Raw genomic sequence first — 24,264 nt, 5'->3', positions numbered from 1 at the left:
TGCTTGGTACTTGGGACTGTTGGTTTAGCTTCTTGTTTACTTTTAACACATCAACAACATGGGAGGCAACTTCACTTTTCTTTCCTACTGTTCAGTTTTTTTTTTAAAAAAATTAAAATGGTACGCTCCTCTTCATTAATTAGGAAGGACAGGGTTGGATGTGGAAAGAAAAGAAAAAAGGGTTGGATGTGGAAAGAAAAGAAGAAGGGATCAATTAATGCACACGAAAACTCAATTCACCAGATGCTTTCTTGATTTTTATCAGATTCCTTTGGATAACTCTGGTGGAAGTGGAACAGAGATTGGTTGGCTTGAATATACTTAAAAAAGATTGGTTTCGATGATGAATGATGGCACATCTTGTGCCATCAGCCGTGTATATATAAAACTCGGAGTCTAAGATTCCCCTCTGTGACTAAGCAGGTAATCTTGCACATCTGCGTCTTTTGGTTCATTGCGCCACACCCCCCCCCCCCCCCCCCCCCCCAAATATGGAAGAAATTGTATTATGGGGTGATTACATTTGTGTAGTTTATCTGATCTTCAGTTTTTTTTAAAAATATGGGAGATTTGATTCACTTTTCCAAGGGAACTTGTTTATTGGAAAACGAGTTAAGTTTGGGTCCTAAAATCTAAGGTTAGATTCTTTGATTCCTCCAACCCTACAAAGAACAAAATGGATCTGCCAATCACACTACAGCCTGCTCGAAAAAGAAAATAGGAAAACTGGAAAAGAGAGTAAAATTGAAAGAGGGAAAGAAAGACCGGCCCGTTTGGGTTTCCCATTCAGTCACCAAAAAGAAATATCCATTATTACAAATTCCCATCGACATATATATTTTTCTTCAAAGCTTCTCAGAGTGTTAGGAAAGTTGCTCCCATTATTCATTATGGTGGGGGCTGCCTAACTCAGCAGGGAATCAATCAGAGAGAGTGAGAGAGATGGAGGGGGGAGGTGGGAAAACAGGAAGAAAACAAATCATACACTTTTCTTCTTTCTCTCCTTTTGAGAGGTTCAAATTGAAGTGGGTTGCTTTCTCTGTTTTTGCTGCATAAGAGATTCTCTTCCTCTCCCCTTTCAAGTCAAAGAAGAAAGAAGATTTTTTTTTTTTTTTTGAAAAAAGAAAAGTTAGTATGAAATGGGAGGTGGGAGAAAGGAAGAGCCACAGCTCATAGCATATATTCCCTTCCAAAATAACCCCACTTATGTTTCCTGATATGGAGTGAGAACATAGGACAGCCCAACAACTCCAAAATTATATAGCTGCCACATTTTCAAGCATAGCTGAAAAGGATCATAACTCATATTTATGTTTCAGTCTTCTACTTGTCTATCATCCACAAAACAGAAATGGGTCTGCGCCATCAAAATATGAACTTGGTTTTGTCCACTGATGGAAAGCCTAGGCTAAAATGGACTCAAGAACTTCATCAAAGGTTTGTTGAAGCAGTCAATCAACTTGGAGGTGCAGATAGTAAGTACTTCTAGACCTCAATGACCTTACTTATCAATCTTTTGTACTGGGGCCAAGGTTTTCTAATCTTTTCTATGATTATATATGTGCAGGGGCAACACCGAAGAGTCTGATGAGGGTGATGGAGATTCCTGGACTTACTTTATACCACTTGAAGAGCCATTTACAGGCAATTCTCTTCAGAATGATTAGATCAATCTATGTTGCTTTTACCAATGCAGAAAAACAAGATTGTGATTTTGTGTTTGCTTCTTGATGCAGAAATACAGGCTAGGGAAGAGTCAACAGTCCCTGATTAGCAGTGAAAACAACCAAGAAGGTGATTATAAATCATAATGAATCAGATTAATGAACTACTGCGTGATTGGTTTTCTCATTTATTTTCTAATGGGGCGTTGTCTCTATGTAGTTCTCTTTGTTGCCGATGCCAAGGAGATTCAAAGTAGTGATGATCATTTCCAAGAGTCTGCATTCATTCAAAGTAGCGGGGGAATCTGCAGTGATGGAAACCAACATCCAATTAATGGGTAATAGTTGACATAATCTCTTCCTGCTTTATGATATAAATTGTATTGATATAATAATACAGATTTTTTTTAATATTTAATTTACCCAAAGTGTTATGTTCAACAGAAGCTTTCAGATTGCTCAGGCTCTCCAAATGCAAATGGAAGTGAAGAGGAAACTTCATGAACAGATTGAGGTAAGACCAAGGAAACAACCCCTTTCTTTAAATCTTTCTCTGTCTATTGATCAGAACATACGTATCCACTTTATATTTTTATTGCAGGTACAGAGACATTTGCAGCTGAGAATTGAAGCGCAAGGGAAATACTTACAGTCAGTATTGAAGAAAGCACAGGAAACACTGGCTGGATATAATTCTTATTCTATAGGTGTAGAACTTGCAAAAGCTGAGCTCTCTCGATTAGTCTCAATGGCTAATAGTGGATGTCCAAGTTCTTCAATATCTGATTTGACAGAAACAGGAGGTTCAAGCTTAAGAGACATGGAGAGGACACAAATGAGGAGTGCAGTTTGTTCAATGGAAAGCTCCTTGACATCATCTGAGAGTTCTGGGAGAAAGGAAGGTATGCAACGAAAGAATGAGATTCATGACACCGACAAGTCCAATACAGCCTCTGTTGAGCTTCCTTTAATGGATATTCACCCGCAAGACAACCCATTGAATACTTGTTCAAGTAATCAAGGGAGGAAGAGAAGTGGTAGTATCATTTCTGATGGTGTTTCTGTGGAGCAGCCACTGGCTAGTAGATTGAAAAATGGTGATCAGTTGAGTCTGGGGATGTTTGATTTGAATAGCTAATATCAACACGACATTGAATCAGGTTCGGAATCAATAGACTTAAACTGTTAGGGAACTGAACAGCTCAACTGGGTACCTTTGGAGTTTGAGGATACTTGAAGGGTTCTACTGATATAGTCTATGCAGGAAAGTTACCTGATAGAGTTAATCTTTGTTTATAAACTATGTATATTGGTATATGTATGGACCCCAAGAAACTTCTGAAAGTATATCCATATCAAAAGATGGTGTTATATATATTGTGCGTGTAAGTTCATCTCTTGGAAGTTTTTCCGAGACAGTCTCTCTATGTATTTTTAGGTTTTAACAATTAGGGCATCCCTAGCTAAATTTGGAGTTCTAAGATTAAGTTCTTTCTTGATTTGTTTCTAGGAAAACCTTCTACATTTGGAGGTTTGTGATCCTCTTTAAATTTGAACTCAAAATGATAGTGTGGGAGTGAATCCAATTACCAACTCCAGCTAAATTCTTACACAGAAACTTGGCAGTTCACTTAATGAATATCACGGGGCTGAATTCAACATCTATGACTTGTAACTCCAATTTTAGTAAAAATCCATCAAAAGATTTGGCCCAAATCCAAAACTTTTCAGTCAGTTTTGACTGAACCACGCTTCTTTAGAATCGCTCCAGGATTACTTAGGACTTCCACTAACTAAAATTGGCTAGAAAGCTAGAAGGGAATATATCATTGCTCAACGGCTTCTGGACCATAAAAAGGCATGTGTAAAACAATAGAAAAGTAAGAACAGCCAAGAGGAAGAAATCATTATTGCTGCAAAATCATTAAACATCCAGCGAAGGATGAATCATTAGCCAAGCCATGCGTAAGCCTAACTATATTAACGTTCAAGGAACTTCAACCAATTAATTTGCTACGCCTGAAAACTCAATCATTAAACGAACCACACAAGTCACTATATGCTGCTAACATTTCTCCTCCTTCTTAAGCAAGCCTTGGGGAATGGAAACTGGAAGAACGAGGATGGAGCTAACGCACATTATTTACAGATACGTTCTTTTCACAGCTTTTCTATTTCTAGTACTTGTTAAGTTGTCCCATTCTTTCCCATCGACACAAGGTAAGCTACTTAACGAACAGATTCTCTAAGTTATGACAGCTTCCATATAGAAGCCTAAAAAATCATTAAAATATCTTCAATTTCCTTTGTTCATTGTAGGAAAAAACCTTCCCTACTTGACATCAGATGTCGAAGAGGTCTCAGGTAAGTCCTTCGATTACATTGTTGTGGGGGGAGGAACAGCTGGTTGCCCCCTGGCGGCAACTCTTTCCGAGAGATTCTCTGTGCTCGTGATAGAACGGGGAGGCTCGCCTTATGGAAATCCCTTGGTATCAGACAAGATGTACTATGGTTTCCCATTGATCCAGCCTGATGAATTTTCATCGGTGGCACAAAGCTTCGTATCGAAAGATGGAGTTGAGAGCCACAGAGGACGAGTTCTGGGAGGATCATCAGCTATAAATGGTGGGTTCTATAGCAGAGCTAGTGATGATTTTGTTAAAACAGTTGGGTGGGATGAAGAGCTAGTGAAGGAGGCTTATGAATGGGTAGAGTCTAACATTGTTTTTAAGCCTGAGCTGACCATATGGCAATCTGTTGTAGAATTAGGTCTTCTTGAAGCAGGAATTTTGCCTTATAATGGATTCAGCATGGAACATATAGAGGGAACAAAGATTGGTGGTACTTTGTTTGATGAATATGGAATAAGGCACACCTCAGCAGATCTTCTTGAGACAGGGAATCCAGAAAACATCATTGTTCTTCTGAATGCAACTGTCAAGAACATTATCTTCCATGTCAATGGTAAGCAAACATATCTGTAGATAGTGTTTAAAAGAGTTAACAACAGTATGTTACGAAAAACAGATTTTCAATGATCCTATGCCAAACTTGCTTGGATAGTCAATATATTGAAGCTTAAGTTCCCTTAAATTGGTGCAGGTAAGGGAAACGAGAGCATGGTCCGTGGTGTTAGGTTCATCAAGAGTGATGGCAGCACAAGCCAAACGTATGAAGCTTACCTGAATCAACCAGAGAATTCAAGTTCATGGGGTGATGTTATTTTGTCGGCAGGAGCACTAGGCAGTCCTCAAATCCTATTGTTAAGTGGCGTTGGACCCGAAAAACATCTAAGGAACTTCGGTATCCCGCTTGTGTTGGACTTAAAAGGGGTTGGGAAAGAGATGAAAGACAGCCCTGGCATTGCCCTTTTGGCGGACACCAAACCAACACACCGATTTCCAGATGCACCTCAAGTTGCGGGCATAACAAAAGACATGAAATTCATTGTTGAGGGGGGCATAGTACCAATAAGCTTCAATGCAACAAGGATGCCAATTGCAATCAAGCTTGCATTTCCAGAATCTAAAGGGACGCTGGAATTGAACAGCACAGACCCTAGGCAAAATCCAGCAGTGGAATTCCACTATCTAGAAAAGGAGAAGGATCTAGAGGAATGTACCAAGATGGTTCAATTACTGAATAAAATAGCAAGGTCACGATCTGTTGTTCTGTTCCTAGGTGAGGAACCACAAAATAATTTGATGTCTAGTCAGGATGAGCTGAGAAATTTCTGCAAGAAAAATGTCAGGACTTATTATCACTATCATGGTGGTTCCACCGTTGGCTCAGTCGTGGACGATGATTATAAAGTACATGGGATAAAGGGGTTGAGAGTAATAGATGGCTCAACATTCTTGGAATCACCAGGCACAAATCCAATGGCCACCGTCTTAATGCTAGGAAGGTATCAAGGGATCAAGATTGTCAGGGAAAGGCAGAACACTTCTGTAAGTTGTAGCCCACCACAACTGTAGGAAACTCTCAACTTCAACTATATATATAAGCATAGAAAAATTGTTATTCTTTCCTTCTCTTTTTCTGAGAAATACAGTTTCTGGAATCGATTCTATGTAAAAATTTGAATCCAGCACCCTGTTAAGTAGATTTTCCATTTGACCACATCCAAACTCGCAATCATGTTAATATCCAAGGTTGGGTAGCCGGTACACCGTATTCATAACTCACACTACAATTTCTTAGATTCTTCAACATTTTGGAACTGCATATTCGTAAGTAACTTGGTGTGTGTAATAATTGTTCATGCACAATTGCGTTAAAATCATCCATTAAATGCAATAATTTTCCTTTTTAATCCACCATTCCGGCCCTTTGGGGTTAAGTTACATTGCATAGGTCCGCTAGCAGGGGGTAGGGCTTAACAAGATGCGGCCGAGCCGGAGAATGGGACTGCAGCCCATTTGCACGGAATAAGACTTAGGTCCTTAGCATGCTGCGACGATACAATCCATGGATTGTTTATTCATGCTTGAATCCGTTGCCATGATTGTGGGTTTACAATCCATTTGCACGGAATAAATTGAATGTTGTGGTTTTTTAAAAATTAGATATTTATTTTTGAGAATTTTAAAACCATTTTTCTTTTTTTTTTGTTACAATCAAATAAAACCACAGATCAATAAAATGCATATATGTAGGTGTCCAAATCACCTTCACCCACCATGGCTTCCTTGCAACAATCAAGCACAGACAAAACATCAAACCTGTGTCTCTCATTTGTTTAACACTGGTGAAAGGTGCCTAAGGTGCATTTTTGGATAAAAAAATAATACTTCATTTAATATAAAAATTATGAGTCTGTTCTTTAACAAGAAAAAACTATGTTTTTTTTTTCATTTTCGTTTTTTTTCCTTTTCATTTTTTCTTTCTCAATAAAAAACTGAAAAAATATTTGTTTATTGAGAATGAAAATGATTTTTTTCAAAAAAAAAAAATCAAGATTACAAATATTCTTTATAAAAACCAAAATTGTAATTTATGACGATCATCTTAATATTTTATATTTGTGATAGTTTAATTATAAAATATTAATTTTATTTCATTTAAATAAATAATTATCCAGGAAAAAAATAATATTGTTAACTAAAAAAACCTTTATATTATATTTATAATAAAAATTAAATTTATAACACAAACTAAATATGAAAATGTAAAAAGAAAAACTACTTTCTTACGTTGCTGAAAAAAGTACAAAATATATTATTCATGTATTTTCTTCATTTTAAAAATAGTGGATAACTTGCAAAGAAAAATAGTGAAAAATATTTAAAAATGTGTTTCTCAAACCCAGAATAAATTTAGTTTTTCAGGCATCTAAAAATAATAATTCCTGTTTTCATTTTTTTAACCCTAATTTTTCGAGAAAAATAAAAAATAAAATATCATTTCGTTTTTAAACATTCGTTATATTGTCTGCGTGTAAGTCGTTAACTCTTAACCACAAGATTCCACTAAAAGCCGAGAGAATAAACCTGAAATGGAGCCCCACCCACCCCATGCGACCGACTTGTCTCGCAATTTCAAGATGTAGCCATCCATGGTTGGAGGCGGCTCGAATCACCAGCAACATCTACAGAATTGATCGAGAAGGCATCTAAACTCGAAAGTACAGGTAAGACCCACCACCACCGGAAGACCTTAAAGCCCAACGGATAATATATCTTAATCGCCAACCACCTTCACTTCTTAGATATTAAGCAAAACCATATGGATTATTATTGTGAAATAGAAGCCAAAACTTCGAGTCTATATTAACCTATATTTTCGTCTCTCTAGTTTAAAAAATAATTAATTAACCCCTGTATTTTCGTATCTATTAATAACCTAAATATTAGTTTACTCGGAAAAAATGCCTCCGTTGTGGCATTCATGACTTCGGACGCCGAAAAGGCTTTAGGCGAGTTCACGGGAAATGTTCAGTTCAACAACTAACAAATTTGTGTTGAAAATAGGAACGAATTACAGAATATTCAAAGAAATTACAAATTAAATAATGAATGAGCAAGAAAATAAAAACATCGCTCAGACATAAAGTCTTCCCTGGGACCACCGCCACAATAAAATAAAACAGTCCCGCACACCATTACGATCTGTATACATCCAAGATGCAGAGAAAAAAAGAAGTTGGTCAGCACAATCAAGGGCTAAATCATGCCTGCTGCATTCACCCGGACCAAAGTAACAATGATGCCAAACTCGGTCATTAAACAGCCTATATTGGATAGTTGAAAACATTTTCTCAGCTTAAGAAGTCCCTATGGAGTGGGAAATCAAAATACCAGAGATGGAGCTTCTATCAATTATTCATGGCCATGGGCTTCTAGCAGCTTTTATTTTTCTACTGGTCAACTTGTCTCCGTCTTCTTCTTTGCCTCAAGGTATGATTTTTGGCTACCATGGCATCTTTTCAATTAGAAACCAAAACACTGATTCTAATAGCTTGAATGATGTGCTTCCCTCATTATAGGATACGGGCTCCCTTACATGACTTCAAACGTCAAAGAGGTATTAGGAAACTCCTTTGATTATATAATTGTGGGGGGAGGCACCGCCGGTTGCCCCCTAGCTGCAACTCTGTCAGAAAAATTTTCTGTGCTTCTGATAGAACGAGGAGGCTCACCGTATGAAAATCCTATGTTGCTGGATAAGAAGTACTTTGGCTTCCCATTTCTCCAAACTGACGAATTTTCATCTGTGGCTCAAAGATTTATCTCCAGAGATGGAGTTCCAAACCTAAGAGGACGAATCCTTGGAGGAACATCAACCATAAATGCTGGTTTCTATAGCAGAGCCAGTGCTGACTTTATTAAAAGAGTTGGGTGGGATGAAAAGCTGGTGAAGGAGGCCTATGAATGGGCGGAGTCTAAAGTTGTTTTTAAACCTCTGTTAACCAAGTGGAATTCTGCTGTTAAGTCTGGCCTTCTTGAAGCAGGAATTCTACCTTATAATGGTTTCAGCTGGGATCATATTGCGGGAACAAAAATCGGTGGAACTGTGTTTGATGCAAACAGAAAAAGGCACATCTCAGCTGATCTTCTAGAAAGAGGGAACTCAAGTAATATCGTAGTTCTTCTGAATGCTACTGTGAAGAATATCGTCTTCCGAAGTGATGGTAAGCAAATGAAAATACAGATACTGTTCCCAACTCCCAACAATCTCTATACATGAGAGTGAAATTTCACTGAGTTCCAATTAATGTTGCATGGATAATCAATCTCTTCTTGCCTGTTTGTTCTATTTCAATGGCACAGATAAAGGAAAAAAGAGCATAGTTCGTGGTATCAGGTTCATTAAGAGCAACGGCAGCATAAATCAAACTTATGAATCTTACCTTACCCAACCAGAGAATTCGAGTCCACAGGGTGATGTTATTTTGTCAGCAGGAGCGATAGGCAGTCCCCAAATTCTATTGCTAAGCGGCATCGGACCAAAAGGACATCTTGGGAACTTCAGCATCCCACTTTTGTTGGACTTGAAAGGCGTTGGGCAAGATATGCAAGACAATCCTGGAATCACCTTGATCCTAAGGGCCAAACCTGAATATCGGCTACCAGAATCGCCTCAAGTTGTTGGCATAGCAAAAGACTTCAAATTCGTTGTTGAGGGATTTGTGCTACCAGTAAGCATGAATGCAACGACACTTATGCGAATTTCAATTAAGTTGGCATTTCCAGAATCCAAAGGGAAGCTCGAATTGAACAACACAGACCCTAGGCAGAACCCTGTGGTGCTGTTCAACTATCTAGCAGAGGAAAAAGACTTGAGAGAATGTGTCCAGATGGTTCAACTGGTTAAGAAAGTAGCAAGGTCCAGGTCCATTGCTCGGTTCCTGGGGGCCAAACCCCTAATTAATGTGACATCCAATCCCAATGAGCTAAGAAACTTCTGCAGGAAGAACGTGAGGACTTATTATCACTTTCACGGTGGTTGTTCTATAGGATCAGTTATCGATAATGATTACAAAGTAATTGGAGTGAAGGGATTGAGAGTAATAGATGGCTCAACTCTCTCCGAATCGCCAGGAACAAACCCCATGGCCACGCTTTTAATGCTAGGGAGGTACCAAGGGATCAAGATTCTCACGGAAAGGGAGGGTGCTTCTGCATTTGGTAACCAACAACACCCGTAATTAACGAACTCCCAACTTCAGCTATATGTATCGTTTCTGGGAAGTTCAGTCGAAGGAAATAATTCACCGCTTTATGGTTAGTGTCCTTACTTACACTGCATGACTCATCTTATTCTGCTCTCCACAATGGTCATAGAGTTCCCAATTTTACTCTAGAACTAAATATTTTTTCTTGAGTTTAACTTACTGGCCAACCAAAGAATAGTTTACCTATTAAATCCCTTTTCACCCATCTTCGTGACTTAAGAGTTAAGCACAACGTTCTGCACCAGTATCAATCAACCAATTAGCTGCAAAATCATCAAATTTTAAATTTGAGCCTGTCCGTTGCTTTGCAGGGCACGCCACTCACAAAATGGATTTTCCTATTGAAATGCCTTTGTTGTCTGGATACTTTAACTAATAATTCTACACCTCCTTTGGCAAAAGGTGAGAACGCTATTAGAGCCCTTTAAATTTAAACTTGGTGCTGCTTATTTTCTGGTACAATATTCATGTAGATTGTTCGATAACTAACGAATTTGTTTGTGTTGAAAATTGATGTCGGATTTTTAAGTTGTCCACGTCTTTTTCTGCAATCTCACAAAACAGAAAAGCATATGAGAGAAATGAAAGAGAAATGAAAATCAAAGCAGTGATCTTTCATCTTTTCTTTTCTTTTGGCCATTGCTACTGTTTTTAATTCTCTTCTCAGCCATCCTCGACGAGAGATGGAAATTTCACGGCTGCAAAACGCTTGCAACGGCTGGACATTATTTTTTATGTAAAAAAATAGTCTGGCCCCTTCGGTAATTAAGACCTAACGACGAATCATTATCTCGTTTAAATGCCATGACAAGAGTTTCTTATCAACATCTGGAACAAATCATTACTGTGATTTTGATCTGACTAGAAAGAAAACAGTGTAAAACGTGATTTGAAAGAAAATGTTACAAGTTACCAAATTCATAGAGATGCATGTTACTGTTTTATATATATATATTAGCCTGGAAAATTATTTTAGATTTAATTATTAGTTGCTATCCTAGAAAATTCTAGATGGCTTTATTTAGTCATGGAAGTATATCAGCCCTTGAATCCTCTAGTAAACTACATTTGCAATGAGAGCTGAAAATCATTTTAAAGACACAGAATATTTATTTCTTAATTCAAAGTCATTTATTCATCTTTAAATCCCTAAACACCAACATAATGAGTAGAAGAATTATTATAACTATAAACGACATTAAATTGGAAGATAAATTATACCATCATGCTGAGGCAGAAAAGTTGTCGACTACATGAACATGAAAACTTAAATAGGTGATAGAATTATAGTGCAAAAGGGTGGTGGAACAGTTATGAACTGCAAACATGAGCAGATATGGAAGTTCAGAGAAGCCCCATCACTGAAGTTTAAGAACAGGGAAAATAAATAAATAAATTAGACTAACATGATATATCTACCCAGCTTGGATCTCAAAAAAATTGAATGAATACCCTCAATTACCCTGTCTTTAGGCTATTTCCACCTTTAACCCGTGTTCTTGACCACACCAGATCCGAAACCCCCCATTAATTATAATCATAATTTACCTTCTAATTAAACCAAAAAATATCGGTTTATATGCATCCAAAAACATGACGCAGATCCATACCTTCTTGGCAAAGAAGAAGGGTTGCTGAATTGGGTTCTCATGTTGGCCTTCCCCTTCAACTTCTAGGAAATTAAGAAATATCGAACCAGACAACTTACATCCCCATAATCAAACATGGCCTAACTTCTTAACATCGCACCTTCTGAAGTAGCAATCCTACCAACAAGATTTAATGCGAGAAGCATACCAATTGCAGTCAAGGTTGCATTTCCAGAATCAAAAGGGAAAGCTGGAGTTGAACAACACTGACCCTAAGAAAAATTCAACTATCTAGAGAAAGACAAAGACTTGGAGGAATGTAGCAAGATGGTTCAGCTGGTTGAGAACTAGCAAGGTCCAAATCCATTGCTGGGTTCCTGGGGACTAAATGGCACGATAGTTTGATGTCTCCTCGCAGACTGAGAAAGTTCTGGAAAAGGTATTTTAAGGACTTTCTATCATTACCATGGTGGTTGCACTGTTGGATCAGTTGTTGACAATGACCATAGAGTATATGGGATAAAGGGATTGAGAGTCGTAGATGGATCTAAAATCCCAATGGCCACCCTCTACAAGAGATGAAAGACAAGCCTGCCATTTTCATTTTTGGTAGACGCCAAACTACAATATCAGTTGCTAGATACCCTATGTTGTGGGTGTAGCAAGACTTCAAATTCACTGACCATTGTTCAGGGATTAATCCTACCACTAAGCTTCAATGCAATGATCACGCCAACGTTGCTCAAGCTTGCATTTTTCAGAATCGAAAGGGAGGCTAGAATTGAACTCCGAAGACCCCAGGCAAACTTACTGGAATACAACTATCAAACTAAGGAAAAAAGACTGATGAATGTGGTGAAGACTGAGTTGGAAAACAGTTTGAACCGCAGTCCTGACAACCTGGAAAAATCAGGCATGATGAACGCAAGGACTTTCATCACTTTCATGATGGTTCAACTTTCTTGGAATCGCCAGGCACATATCCAATGGCTACCCTTTAAATGTTAGGCAGGTGTCAAGGGATCAAGATTCTCAGGTGAAGGGAAAAGGCCTCTGTACTCTATAGCCAACAAGACACCATTGAAAATTCTCAAATTAGCATTATGTATCAGCACCTAATAACGCTTAATAACTATCTGGAATTACAGTTGTTACGATCAATCTTTGAAATGATGGCACTGTCCATTGAAGTCCAGCGCATGGCTTAGCTTAACTTCTAATTTCTCAATCTAAGCTCCTAAATTTCTTTGGATTCAATTCAAATAGCCATTCATAACTACTCCTGCCTTCTACCATTCAAAGCAGATTCTTTCTACAGCATGAACTAGAATGATTTAGTTATCCAATTATTTAATCACGACACGTTTTGAAAAGTTAAATGCTCAAACACAGCTGCAACAATTGAAACAAATTTTTATTATTAACATTATTTAATTGAAAACACAATATAATTACTTATATGTTCATGCTATTTATAGAGGGGGGGGGGGGGGGGGATCTTACAAAAATCTCTCTTGATCCTCCGTAGAAGAATCATTTGAAGGGTTTTCATTTGAATCCCCATTTCTCCTGCTACCATTAAAAGCAAAACCAACCCAAATCTCTCTTTCAACTCTCCTCTCTCTCCCTCCATCTCCCTCATCTCTTTTCTTCCCCAATTCCTCCTCGTCAACAGGCATCTTGTACCTACAAACAGGGCAATTCCCATGAATCTTTAACCACTTCTCTACACAACCACCGTGGAACCTATGCTTACAAGGCATCTCCTTTACTACGCCACCAAGCTCCCACTCCTCTAAACAGATAGCACACTCACCATCTTTATTATCTTCCCCTATCTCCACTTTTGGCATGGCCTCTATGGATGCTTTGGAGGCTGGTGGTTGGCCCTTCTTGTTACCTATGTCTCTAAGTAAAGATTCAAGACTTGCGGCTCCTTCAATCACCACCATGCCTTGAGTGAAAGGGTTTATAAGGATGATTCTTTCATTTGGGTCTGTTGTTTGTGGTGCTTCTTGATCTGGGTCACGTTGCTCTGTGGTGTTGGTGGAGGTGAACCCTAAAATAAAAGGTAAGAACAAAGAGAGGTCCCTATGCCTTAAAAGCCTCTCAAACATAGAAGAAAACTCGGCAGGAAATTCAGTCTCAGAGGCCATGACGAACTGCTACTGGTAGTTAGATTTGTAGAGAGAGAGAGAGAGGGGGGGGGGGGAGATTTAGATTTTTTTGTGAATAGTTTGATATTGGCAAGGCTCAAGTGATGGAGCTTATAAGGGAAAGGGGAAAACAACGGTGTGGTGTGCCCACAGGAAAACAAGAAGCTTGTAGAAAGATCTGGAGCAAGACATGTTAACACGTGATGTTCATCTTCTCACCACCCATAAAAGTATGAAGTCCTTGGTCAATGAAGAACTTTAAACAAGCGGAGATTTTTTATTTTAATTAGTCCCTCTATTATGTATATTATTTAATAATACCCTTTAATGTATAATTCACCCCCCAAAATCAGCTCTGGACAAGGGATTATTAAATTATTTTTCATACTAAAGAGAGTAATCAATTCATTTTGATAAATTACAGGAACTAATTAATATAATTGATTCGATGCAGTAGCAGTGAGGCAAAGGCAAAAGTATCAAGTATCAATCATTCTTTCGCTTGCTTTTCTTTCTGTCATTTCAGGGATATCTGGGAATGCGGTATTTTTTTTAATTTTAATTTTTTATTTCTTTAATTGTTTTGATATAATAATATTAAAAATAAATTTTAATTATTTTTTTAAAAAAAAATACTTAAAAAAAAAAACAAGGCCTGTATGGATTAGAGAATTTCTGGGCAAAAAGAAAAGGCTGTTACATTGCCTGTGATCATTGTTTTTGCTGCTGAATGTCTTGGCGAAGAGCTTACTAATTAAGGCCTGTATGGATCTTCAGATCAATGAAACATCATCTTATGATCGCAATGGTTTTGCTCGCGGGGAGAGAATTATGCAAGCTTTTGAGATGGCAATTTCTCGTCGTGGATTCTTACCAAGATCATAGATGTATATATGCTTCTAGTTATTTAATTCCTTTTGTCATATGAACATAATAACTTTGCATCTGTAGAAACCGGAACACTATATCAGAAAATCATGGTGGGTTTTCTTCTTTAATTCATCCATAAAAATCATTTGATCAAATTGATCTCCAATAAGATCTTCCATTATATTCTTCTATCAAGTTTTTTTATTCAAATTGACATAATTATATTTTTCATTCTAAAAGCAAGCTTGAGTTCTAAAGGATGTAATCTTGATCTAAAAGAGCTCTCTCTTTTCCTTTGAATTGTAGCTGTTTCTCAGAATCCAAATGATAAGCCAACTGATTAAAAGAGCTCTCCCTTCCTTCACTCCAATTCAATCTGGTCTCTAACGTATTTAAGTTAGGGTTTTTTTTTTACATCAAGTGTATTAATTTCTGGGAACGGTGTGAAAGTGAATGGCAGCCATTCGGACTGGAGAGGCCGTCGCTAACCGTTTGACTGTTAGAAATTGAAGTTTTCATACAGTTACTGTCAAACTCCTATAAAAGCCCAAACCCATTCATTTTTTTGTCGATCTCTCAGCAAGATTTCTCTCTTTATTCTCCTCTCTTGCTCCAGATAACATTGTTGTCAACCAGCGAAAATGGAGCAAACTCCTGGAGAAGAAATTGGAATCAGAATCTACACTGCATCCCCGCAAAATGAACCTAAATTAAACAAAATCTCCACTGGATCCCATCAAGATGATGAAACCAAACCATCAAAGCCATTATGCACCCTCACCAAAGCCCCTAAAGAACCAGGCAGCAAACGGAGAGCCGTGGCTAAAGGAATGCAAAAGACAATCTCCAAGACATCCATGCTTGTTAACTTCCTTCCAACAGGCACCCTTTTGACATTTGAAATGCTTCTTCCATCAATATCCAAGAATGGAGTGTGCACACCTGTTACTGCCCTAATGATCCATGCCCTTCTTGGTCTTTGCTCTCTTTCCTGCTTTTTCTTTCATTTCACCGACAGTTTCAAGGGCCCAGATGACAAAATTTACTATGGTTTTGTGACTACAAAAGGGTTGGCTGTTTTTAAGCCTGGTCTTACAGTTGACGTGCCTAAAGATGAGAGGTACAGAGTTGGGTTTACCGATCTTGTTCATGCAATGATGTCGGTGATGGTATTCATGGCAATTGCGTTGTCAGATCATAGAGTGACCGGATGCTTGTTTCCCGGGCATGTTAAGGAGATGGGTGAAGTGATGGAGAGTTTTCCTCTCATGGTTGGTGTAATTTGCAGTGGCCTGTTCTTAGTGTTCCCTACTAGTCGACATGGCATTGGATGCATGTCTAATTGATTTCTGAGTGTGTTTGTATTTGCTAGTTCCTACTGCAGAGGAATTATTTTTTTTAATGATCATAAGATTTTATTTTTTTCTAAATGCGTTTAGAATTTTATATTCGATTCACAAACTGGTAGTTTATTTAAGACTGGAATAATTTTATAAAAAATAAGATAAAATAAATTATAATAAAATATTTATTTAAAACAGTAATAATCTCATAAAAAATAAGATAAAATAAATTATAATGAGATATTATTTAAGACTGCAATAATATCATAAAAAAATAATAAATCATAATAACCAGTTCAAAAAAAATAAAAATAAAATTTTAAAAGGCAATTTAAAAAAATATAAAAATAAAATAACATGTTAATAATGACCGGTGATTCTCTATTCATATAAAGAATGATAGCCATTCATTTTTTTTAGTTTTTGTTAACGTATCAATTGATAATCATATAATAAAATTGATTGGGTTTTTATTTCTAGTTTTAAACACTATTTCTATTTACCTAAATTATATCAATTTTAATATCAATATTAAAATCAATATGATTACATAAGCTAGGTACTCTAAAGTATTGTTCAAAGAGTGAAAGCCAGTATTCAACCTAAAACAAACAAAAACAAAACAAGTGGAAGGCAGTAAAATTTTTATATCACATACACAAGAATTGCTAAGGGCAAAATGACTATATTGCGACAAAAAGAATTTCTATAAACTGGTTACAAGACAGAAATCTTCTATACAAGGCACCAATCTCTCCTACGTGCATCGTCCGTGACATGATGTAACAATCTAAAGTACAATATATAATAATAATAATTATACAAAGGCAACTACCTACCTTTGTGGAAGGCCTTGAGCCAAATGCCCTCCTCTAGTTCTAAGCAGAGACTCTATTTGCTCAATCTGGAAAGCAAAATTTTCAATTAGAAATTGGTTAAGGAGATTATTGTATTAATGCATGTGGTTTTGTGGAGCCCTAATAACAAAAGGTGATCAGTGAAGCTTATCGATCACCGCAGCACCTAGCAACATTCCCTTCTTGAAGTTTCTGCCACAGGCAAAGCATTTCCCTAGGAGCTTGGTAGTGGGCAACAACATAGCCATCCCTGCACCCTTCATTATGGACCCTCCCTTCCATCTCATATTTGACTTCTAAACCCTCCTTTTTCATTTCAGCAATCCAGATACCCATTGCTACATCCTCTAGCTTAAACATCTGTCACGTCAACCATAAACAGTTTTCATTTTGAGATATATAGAATTGCCTGAGGCTGGTTTGGAACAATGGAGTTTTTCATTTTCTAACAAAGTACCAGACTGCAATTCGTTCTCATACCTTTAAACGGCCTTCTTTGTATCTCTTGTAAACTGCCTTGGCAATGTCACGGGACACAACGTAACCAGGACCATGTGCCCAGGGGGGATAGGTCTCTTCAGACCATTCCTTTTATAACATAAACAAAGAAAACGAGGATAAGGAAATAGAAGAAGATCAAAAGCACTTGCTTTACAGTTAGATCATAAAGCTTCATTAAGGAGGTCGACTTCACATATATCTATACCAGGTAACCAAACAACCTAAAATTCTAGGGTCCTGCTTGGAATCCTAGCGATAAGAGTATTCACCAGATCTTTTGTATATGATGGGTATTCATTTGTGATGTCTGTTTGGGTCAATCTGCAAACAATTGCGTTTATAGCAAATCACAAGTTTTGGTTGAGCATCCACATGTGGAACTAACATGACAACTATGCTAACATTAGGAGAAGTTGAATATTTTTTGTTATCACATAGAATAAGCATGATCTCTCAAATTATTCCAAATCAGCAAAGTTAAAGGACAAAAAAACATTTGAAAGAAACTAGTGATCATTTGTGAGTGGAGAATTACCTCAGGGCTAATATACCACTTGCTTTCAGTACTCCTATGAGGCCGAGAGTCTGAATTGATTAATCCATAGAGCAACCCATGACTCACTTTGATCCTCTTTAAAGAAGCTAACACTTCATCCACACGAACAAACGCATCGTCATCTGTCTTCATGACATACTTAGCTGATGCAACCTCTGTCTGTTAAACAGATGAGTTAAATGTGGCAAAGGTCCAGTCATCCATGTATATCTAGAGAAGAGACAGATATGTACCCCAAATATGCAGATAGCTAAAGTTTTAAAGGTGATGAGGTTGTAGTAGTCAACAAAAGGCATCAGCTGTATGTCTCCATATGTCCGTGCTTCATTCCAGAGTTCCTCATTCACTATTTGATTTTTATGCTGCAGCACACACCTCAAATTTGTCAGTGGCCCAGCAAACAGATTTACATAATTATAACCTCACACCTTAAACTTTTGGTTTGTTCCACCAGAACATGACATACACAAAACCAGTTATTAAAGGCTGTAATACAAATTGATGTATCACTACTGAGACCACCATCCCAAAATGGCTCACATAGAAACTCAGGTCCTGCTATAAAAGCAATGCTCCTTTCATGGCAGGGTCAACAAATTCTGCTTTCAACGAGGTTGCACAATCCTTAATCAGGAATCTTTTTTCTTTTCTCCAATTTTTTTATCAATATGAAATACTCCCATAAAAGTTGATGCATGAAATGAAGGATTTTATATAAATCTCACCAGACCAACAAAAAAGCGCACTGCAACTGCCCCTGATCGCACTGCAGCATACTGCATCCATGTTCTTCGAACAGCCATCCTCCGCTTAAAATTGTTTGCCGTAGAAAAGACACCAATAAAGAGATCCAGTGTTTTTTTTGGAGAGAGAGGAACTGATTTGAGTACTTCTAGATCAACTGCATGCTCTGAATCCTCTGATGTAGGTAGACCACTAGCCACAACTGAAATTAGATTTAGGTCCCCAGAAATCCTAACTTCACTGACTAGCCATGGCTCCAAAGTCTGAACAGACAACAAAGCAGCGTGTGAATGAATCTGAAGAAACTGGCATGCTAAACTAAATTCCAAAAGTAACACAAAAGTCAAAGCAAGGAAATTACTTCACGATATGCAAAAGATGTTATGTGCTTTCCATCAACAGTCATCTGGATTCCTTCCATTCCCACTCTAAGCGTTGCGACAGATAGCTGACCTTGCTTAAATGGAAAATATCTTCTTGCTTTAGTTCCTTCCTGAAGTGATGACCTTCTTGAATGATCAGAATGCATGCTAGTCACCCGAGTATCGTTTCTGCCCACCATCTTATTACATTGATCCAACTCGTCCACTGGCATATAAATCTAATAGAGTTATGACCACATAGAAGACTTAATAACCATGTCACTAACTTTAACTGACTTAGACTGGACAAAAGGTATAGACGACAGCAGCCAGATACCACATCACAAACTTCTAGTTCAATCACTTGGAAAGTTTCATCTAGGTGCAATTTGATTAAGTGATCAATGTGTAAACATCCACTTCATTTCATCCATAACTGAGCACAAAGTAGTTACCACTTTAGCTTTCCACATTAAAAGTGGAAAATTACAGGAATCTCAGGGCGGAATTTAATTGCTATTAATAGGATGATGCAATATATAAAAACAATTTTACAAATGGACCAGAGGAGAAAAAACAGAAGGCAATAAAGAACTGGCAGATCAGGATACAGAAGCTGACCTTAACTGCTATTGATGAGCTATTGAACTTGAGCAAACACAAAATAAAACTGCAAGCATAAACTTACTTGTGTTGCATTGGATATAACAAAAAAGTAGCTGAGGTTTCTACCTTTCTTATTCTTTTCAGGAGATGGAGAAGGACAACGCTCCTCTTCACCCCAGTCATGAGCCGCATTCCAGGTGTTTTGGACAATTACAGGATCCTCTGTAATCTTATCACCATGAAGCCTAACATTGTAATGTAAAATGATGGGTGGATCAGGTTCCCCTGGAAGTGCTTCCCCGGTTAAGTCGATCCGAAAATTACCGAGAAGACCATCTGGAATGCTGATAATTGTGATGGACGAACCCTGAGTCAAGCCACAAGGAAGCCACAATTTATAACCACTATTATCAAGCTCTGTGGCATTCATTTTGTTAAGAAAGTGAGGACATTGTTTCTCTTTCACTTTCCTACTTGAACTTTCATTTGTATAACTAAGTCTTTCCTCTTCTGCTGAAGCCATCAGGCTGCTCCACGCATTTCCAGCTTCCTTAATAGCTTCTACTCCATTTGCGAAAACCTGAGCATGATCAATCAAGTGTTTCAGTAGATTCCATGTCTGCAGAGACTTGTGCTCTTCATTGGAAATATTTCTCGGAGCAAACAGACTGGAGACTATAGTATCTGTAGAAAAAACTTGAGAAGAAGTCTCTGGATTTTGAACTGCAGGTGGAAGAGCAGGATGCACCCATTCAAGAGGCTTGCTTGCATTGGAGGAGGGATTCAACAGAATATTTCCTCCGATTGGATTTTTCAGGAGACCATATCTAAGGATCAGTAACATGAACAAGGATGCAACCAGAACACCACCGTACCACTTCTTCATTCTGCTATTCAGACTGAGGCGCCAAAAATCTTGAGGCCTATTTCTCTTGTGGTTGAGCTTAAAGGAACATATATCCCACAATTGACGATCTTCATGTGAATGAATCTCTTAAAACTAAATTTTGCAATGGAACTCCAGAAGCTGAGGTGCTAAGAAAGAGGAAAAGATTGATATATCCAGAACAAACAGTTGACAGCTGATTTTCAGTGAGAAAAAAAACAGAATCTGAGATACAATTGTAGAAGGATCATTTCATTTTCAAAGAAGTTCTAGTTCCTCTTATTCTCAGTCAGCTATCTGGTAGAGATGGCAACAAAGCATTGCAAACGTATACTTCAGTCCTGACAAACAACAGCTGGATCGCTCAGGAATCAATGCCAACTTCACCACAAAACTTCATTAAATGTTTCGCACAAGACTGTCAAGCTGCAGGAATCCAAATTCATTAATCTGTTAACAAGTAGAAAAGTTTGCTAAGAAAATGCTTAAATGAATATGCATATGTCAAAAGATTAAGTAAAGCTACAGTTTCCATAAATGACCGTGTCATGCAAAATTTTAAAAGATAACCAAAATTTAGGAAAACATGCAGTCCATATGGTACTTACGAAAATCAATTCTAGTTTTGAGGTAAGGCACACACAGAAACCAGTTTTAATGGAACACGTAAAGGAAACTTCACCTCACAGGAAAATGCTGTTTAACAATAAAACTGGATGCAGGGCTTGCTTTTTTGAGCTGAGTTTCCTCGGAAAGTTTCAGAAAGCAGTATCAAACTGATCACAAGTAAATCAGTACCACACAACTCGAATCATTTCCAAGATCAACAATCAAAACAAGAACCGCAGTTTTCTTTGGACTTCAAAATATCCAAAACTCACCATCTCCTTTAACTTTGATAAATTTCCCGAAAAAGTGACTACCACAACATTTTTCATGAAGCCCGTCATATTTATTGTACAAAAACACGAGAATAAGGAATGAGTCAACAAAGTCAAGTCAATGTCTTCCCTAGCCCACTGCTATTAGTCCAATAGGAGGGAGCAGGTATTTTGTAGTGGCTCTATTATAGTATATCCCTTGATGACCAAAAAAATAAACAAGAAAAAGCATCCTCCATTTAGAATTGTGTGATGAAAATTCTTTAACTTCTAGACCTGGTAGCGGCGAACAGATACAACCGGGTAATTACAATTACAACAGTTAACAATAAATACTAACCATGGAACCTAATGACGTAAGGACCCCTTTAGATTTAATGCTTGATTATAAAACTAATACTCTCATAGTTTTTAACCAAATTTGAATTTGCCAAATCGCTTCAAGATGGTCTATTAATTATGTTTCTTTACTAATTATACAAACTTGGCTCATAAATATCAAAGCGCCTTTCCTTTTAGAATTACCAAAAATGCCATTGAAAGGCTTGACCAAAACAAGTCAAGAAGACACCATTGACACGGCAAAAAAAAAAAAAAAATAGAAAGCCAGAAAAAAAAAATTCTAAGATGCTTGTATAGTCTAGAAATCTCACGCACTGGTACAATCTCCCCGTTTGTTTCCCGGGGAAAAAACTAGAGAATAAAATCACGAATCTCAAAACAGAAACACTGATTAGTACACATCAAGACAGCAGGCAGCTTTCCTCAAAGAGTCTTTTCAAACTCCAAACAAAGAACAGAGTACCTTCTCGGCTGCTCGATTGCCTCAGAAACCAGGTAGACTTTATACAGATGAAATAAAAAGGAAAGAGAGAATAAGACAGATCCAAGGAGAGTGCAGCAAGTCAAAATCAAAGCGAGTTTTGAACTAATTAATCGATAATGTAAAGAAATGAGTAATAAACAGAGCAGCGGTACAGTAGTAACCGCTTCGAGTAAGTGAACAGAGCAGTAAGCTTAGAAGAAAACAAATAAAAACAAACCTGTTTTTTTTCCTTTATAATCTTGAATCTGCAGAAGAAGAGAGAATGCCGAGGGAGAGATATGAAGGCGGTTGTGTTTTATTGTTAGATCTTTGTCGCTTTGAACTACAACTAACCATGCTTCAACGGAGGGAAAGGAAAGGAAGATAATAAATTTCACTGTGTGTTAAATAAATAGGTTTATGCCGTTATGTAATGTAATTTATCAGGCTGACTAGTCAACTACGGAAAGATGTGAGAAAATACTCCAACTACTATTTACTTATTAATATTCAATATGGAGGCTTTATTTAAATGAACCTGTTCTCGAGTACGGAGATTGAACCGAACCCTCAGCTTTCTCCTCTCCTATCTTCTATGCTCGGATATGAAACGGTCCAGGTATTCATGGATTGGGATCCCAAACAACCCCTAAGGGGCGTGGACTTTATTAAAAACAAAAAAAAAAAAAAAACAGAGCTAGAGTGAAGTTTAAGCGGGGAAGCGGGCCCCGGCTATTGACCGTGAAATACAAAAGGCCAATGACAGACAGCCGCGCAATGTGATCGATGTTCCTTTTCTTGTTGTTTATATAAGCTTTCTTCTTCATTTTATATTCCCATTTCTCTCCCTTCTTTCCTTTCCTTTTCGCGTTCACCGTTTCTTCTGTTCTACTCGAGGTGATGCTATTGGCACGCAGCTGTCAAGCCTTGTGATGACAGTCATTATTTTCTAATGGCAAAAGTAAGCATGTAAAAGCAAATTTTGAATTTTGAAAAATAAAACTGTGAGCGTATAATTATTATTATTATTATTATTATTATTATTATTAAAAACGTGGATTTTCATGATTTGTATAAAACTGTGAGCGTATTATTATTATTATTATTATTAATATTATTATTATTATTAAAAACGTGGATTTTCATGATTTGTATGCTCTTTCCTCTCAATCACATATCAAAGGTTGATTTTCATGCATTAACCGTATGAAAAAAAGAGTTCAAGATATTTTTTTAATTTATTTATTTATTTAAAATGAATAAGCAATAACACTTTTTTTTTTTGGATTCGAGGAAACTCCACCCCCCGGAAAGCGCACTTTGTGGGCCCAAATGAGTGAGTAAAATCCTGGCTGTTCTAGGCTCTTACAAGAAATGCACGTCCTGACTCGAACTCGAGACCTGCTGTGCAGAATAAACAATAACACGTACAGCTAGGAATCCATTTGAAATCTTTAAAGAAAGCAAATCCAACAATGAAAACAGACACTACGGCCTTGACATGGTAATTAGTGAACGCAGGAGATGCCTCCCTCGGCCAGCTGGGAACACTCTGGATTATTATAAAAAAAACATTGTTAGTTACTTGGCTGAACCAATGCTCCTCGATTAAATCTAATTAACTGTTCTTCTCTTGCGTTTGCTTATATTAAAAAACCAAATTAGTTACAATTTGTTTGTCTTTACTTTCACGTTGTGTTTTTCAAAAAGACTTGTTTTTTTGTTTTATATTGTTGTTTTAAAATGTTTTGAATTGGTTTTTGTTAAAACTAAATTTAATAAAAATAAAAATATTATTTTAATATATTTTCAAATAAAAATTACTTAAAAAACAATTAATAACACAATTTCAAACACTACTCCCACTAGATAAACTAATATCTAAAAGCAGGTTGCATTTGAGATCTTGGCATAGCGATAGTTGGGGTTTGTTCCTTTCTTTTATATCCAGGTTCAAATTTTATTGTGCATACTTGTCATTCATGTGGTGATTTATATATTTATTGAATTTACAGGATATAAAATTAATTATAATATGCAGAAACTATATGGATATCCACATAAAAAAATAAAAAAAGCAGGCAGGGGCCGGCTCTCAATATTGCTGTTGAGAACATCTACGCGTGAGAAGGACCGCACAGCTAACTGTGCAGCCTTCAAGTTCACTCACAGAGAACCTAACGGCAAGAGGCTAGCTTTTAATTTTTTATATTTCTTTGGCAGCAAGATTTGTTAGTGATTCCTGGATTCGACAATATTTACGCCATG

At 37.2% G+C, this 24,264-nt stretch overlaps 6 protein-coding genes across 11 annotated transcripts; 4 read left to right on the top strand and 2 right to left on the bottom strand.

The window, feature by feature from the left end:
- The first annotated feature begins 677 nt into the window (after positions 1 to 677).
- On the top strand, positions 678 to 3,039 carry LOC133696270 (myb family transcription factor PHL8-like). The gene is made up of 6 exons (XM_062118414.1): positions 678 to 1,475; positions 1,568 to 1,644; positions 1,737 to 1,794; positions 1,885 to 2,002; positions 2,109 to 2,178; positions 2,266 to 3,039. The coding sequence occupies exons 1-6, from the start codon at positions 1,352 to 1,354 to the stop codon at positions 2,800 to 2,802; spliced, it is 984 nt and encodes a 327-aa protein (XP_061974398.1). The 5' UTR covers positions 678 to 1,351; the 3' UTR covers positions 2,803 to 3,039.
- Positions 3,040 to 3,654: 615 nt separating this feature from the next.
- LOC133696617 ((R)-mandelonitrile lyase-like) lies at positions 3,655 to 5,786 on the top strand. 3 transcript variants are annotated; one of them, XM_062118849.1, is made up of 4 exons: positions 3,656 to 3,884; positions 3,984 to 4,289; positions 4,434 to 4,628; positions 4,767 to 5,786. In XM_062118849.1, the coding sequence occupies exons 1-4, from the start codon at positions 3,767 to 3,769 to the stop codon at positions 5,639 to 5,641; spliced, it is 1,494 nt and encodes a 497-aa protein (XP_061974833.1). In that variant the 5' UTR covers positions 3,656 to 3,766; the 3' UTR covers positions 5,642 to 5,786. The 3 variants fall into 3 exon arrangements, with proteins under 3 accessions (XP_061974831.1, XP_061974833.1, XP_061974832.1); XM_062118848.1 differs by having other exon boundaries at positions 3,658 to 3,884; positions 4,428 to 4,628; XM_062118847.1 differs by having other exon boundaries at positions 3,655 to 3,884; positions 3,984 to 4,628.
- A 1,991-nt stretch (positions 5,787 to 7,777) lies between these two features.
- On the top strand, positions 7,778 to 10,368 carry LOC133697395 ((R)-mandelonitrile lyase-like). Of its 2 annotated transcripts, XR_009842860.1 has the most exons (4): positions 7,778 to 8,062; positions 8,152 to 8,796; positions 8,936 to 9,889; positions 10,152 to 10,368. XR_009842860.1 is itself a non-coding variant. In XM_062119904.1 (3 exons), the coding sequence occupies exons 1-3, from the start codon at positions 7,942 to 7,944 to the stop codon at positions 9,811 to 9,813; spliced, it is 1,644 nt and encodes a 547-aa protein (XP_061975888.1). In that variant the 5' UTR covers positions 7,778 to 7,941; the 3' UTR covers positions 9,814 to 9,995. The 2 variants fall into 2 exon arrangements, 1 of the variants encoding a protein (XP_061975888.1); XM_062119904.1 differs by lacking the exon at positions 10,152 to 10,368 and having other exon boundaries at positions 8,936 to 9,995.
- A 2,454-nt stretch (positions 10,369 to 12,822) lies between these two features.
- On the bottom strand, positions 12,823 to 13,804 carry LOC133697396 (E3 ubiquitin-protein ligase MPSR1-like). The gene has a single exon (XM_062119905.1). It carries the CDS (start codon positions 13,583 to 13,585, stop codon positions 12,929 to 12,931), a length of 657 nt encoding a protein of 218 aa, XP_061975889.1. The 5' UTR covers positions 13,586 to 13,804; the 3' UTR covers positions 12,823 to 12,928.
- A 979-nt stretch (positions 13,805 to 14,783) lies between these two features.
- Positions 14,784 to 15,885, top strand: LOC133695818 (protein DMP8-like). The gene has a single exon (XM_062117768.1). It carries the CDS (start codon positions 15,097 to 15,099, stop codon positions 15,799 to 15,801), a length of 705 nt encoding a protein of 234 aa, XP_061973752.1. The 5' UTR covers positions 14,784 to 15,096; the 3' UTR covers positions 15,802 to 15,885.
- Positions 15,886 to 16,463: 578 nt separating this feature from the next.
- On the bottom strand, positions 16,464 to 22,605 carry LOC133697244 (beta-1,3-galactosyltransferase GALT1-like). Of its 3 annotated transcripts, none has more exons than XM_062119694.1 (8): positions 22,235 to 22,605; positions 19,551 to 20,760; positions 18,818 to 19,044; positions 18,438 to 18,719; positions 17,946 to 18,074; positions 17,692 to 17,871; positions 17,136 to 17,243; positions 16,464 to 17,015 (listed from the first exon to the last, which is right to left on the bottom strand). In XM_062119694.1, exons 2-8 carry the CDS (start codon positions 20,308 to 20,310, stop codon positions 16,803 to 16,805), a joined length of 1,899 nt encoding a protein of 632 aa, XP_061975678.1. In that variant the 5' UTR covers positions 20,311 to 20,760; positions 22,235 to 22,605; the 3' UTR covers positions 16,464 to 16,802. The 3 variants fall into 3 exon arrangements, with proteins under 3 accessions (XP_061975678.1, XP_061975676.1, XP_061975679.1); XM_062119692.1 differs by having other exon boundaries at positions 19,551 to 20,736; XM_062119695.1 differs by lacking the exon at positions 22,235 to 22,605 and adding an exon at positions 20,993 to 21,966 and having other exon boundaries at positions 19,551 to 20,736.
- Between the last annotated feature and the right edge of the window lie 1,659 nt (positions 22,606 to 24,264).

This window comes from Populus nigra, chromosome 6 (assembly GCF_951802175.1).
Source record: "Populus nigra chromosome 6, ddPopNigr1.1, whole genome shotgun sequence".
Classification (NCBI taxonomy): domain Eukaryota; kingdom Viridiplantae; phylum Streptophyta; class Magnoliopsida; order Malpighiales; family Salicaceae; genus Populus; species Populus nigra.
Note: the sequence above shows the minus strand (reverse complement) of the source record. Positions and strands in the feature narration are given on the sequence as shown.

Excerpts from the sequence above, each read along its gene's own strand:
- LOC133696270 (XM_062118414.1), top strand. The coding sequence starts at position 1,352 with ATGGGTCTGCGCCATCAAAATATGAACTTGGTTTTGTCCACTGATGGA. Across the intron at positions 1,476-1,567 it reads TCAACTTGGAGGTGCAGATA|GGGCAACACCGAAGAGTCTG; the intron begins GTAAGTACTTCT and ends ATATATGTGCAG. Across the intron at positions 2,179-2,265 it reads AACTTCATGAACAGATTGAG|GTACAGAGACATTTGCAGCT; the intron begins GTAAGACCAAGG and ends TTTTTATTGCAG.
- LOC133696617 (XM_062118847.1), top strand. The coding sequence starts at position 3,767 with ATGGAAACTGGAAGAACGAGGATGGAGCTAACGCACATTATTTACAGA. Across the intron at positions 3,885-3,983 it reads TTCTTTCCCATCGACACAAG|GAAAAAACCTTCCCTACTTG; the intron begins GTAAGCTACTTA and ends TGTTCATTGTAG. Across the intron at positions 4,629-4,766 it reads CATTATCTTCCATGTCAATG|GTAAGGGAAACGAGAGCATG; the intron begins GTAAGCAAACAT and ends AAATTGGTGCAG.
- LOC133697395 (XM_062119904.1), top strand. The coding sequence starts at position 7,942 with ATGGAGTGGGAAATCAAAATACCAGAGATGGAGCTTCTATCAATTATT. Across the intron at positions 8,063-8,151 it reads GTCTTCTTCTTTGCCTCAAG|GATACGGGCTCCCTTACATG; the intron begins GTATGATTTTTG and ends CCCTCATTATAG. Across the intron at positions 8,797-8,935 it reads TATCGTCTTCCGAAGTGATG|ATAAAGGAAAAAAGAGCATA; the intron begins GTAAGCAAATGA and ends TCAATGGCACAG.
- LOC133697396 (XM_062119905.1), bottom strand. The coding sequence starts at position 13,585 with ATGGCCTCTGAGACTGAATTTCCTGCCGAGTTTTCTTCTATGTTTGAG.
- LOC133695818 (XM_062117768.1), top strand. The coding sequence starts at position 15,097 with ATGGAGCAAACTCCTGGAGAAGAAATTGGAATCAGAATCTACACTGCA.
- LOC133697244 (XM_062119694.1), bottom strand. The coding sequence starts at position 20,310 with ATGAAGAAGTGGTACGGTGGTGTTCTGGTTGCATCCTTGTTCATGTTA. Across the intron at positions 19,045-19,550 it reads TCCTGAAAAGAATAAGAAAG|TGGACGAGTTGGATCAATGT; the intron begins GTAGAAACCTCA and ends TTTATATGCCAG. Across the intron at positions 17,016-17,135 it reads ACAAAGAAGGCCGTTTAAAG|ATGTTTAAGCTAGAGGATGT; the intron begins GTATGAGAACGA and ends TTGACGTGACAG.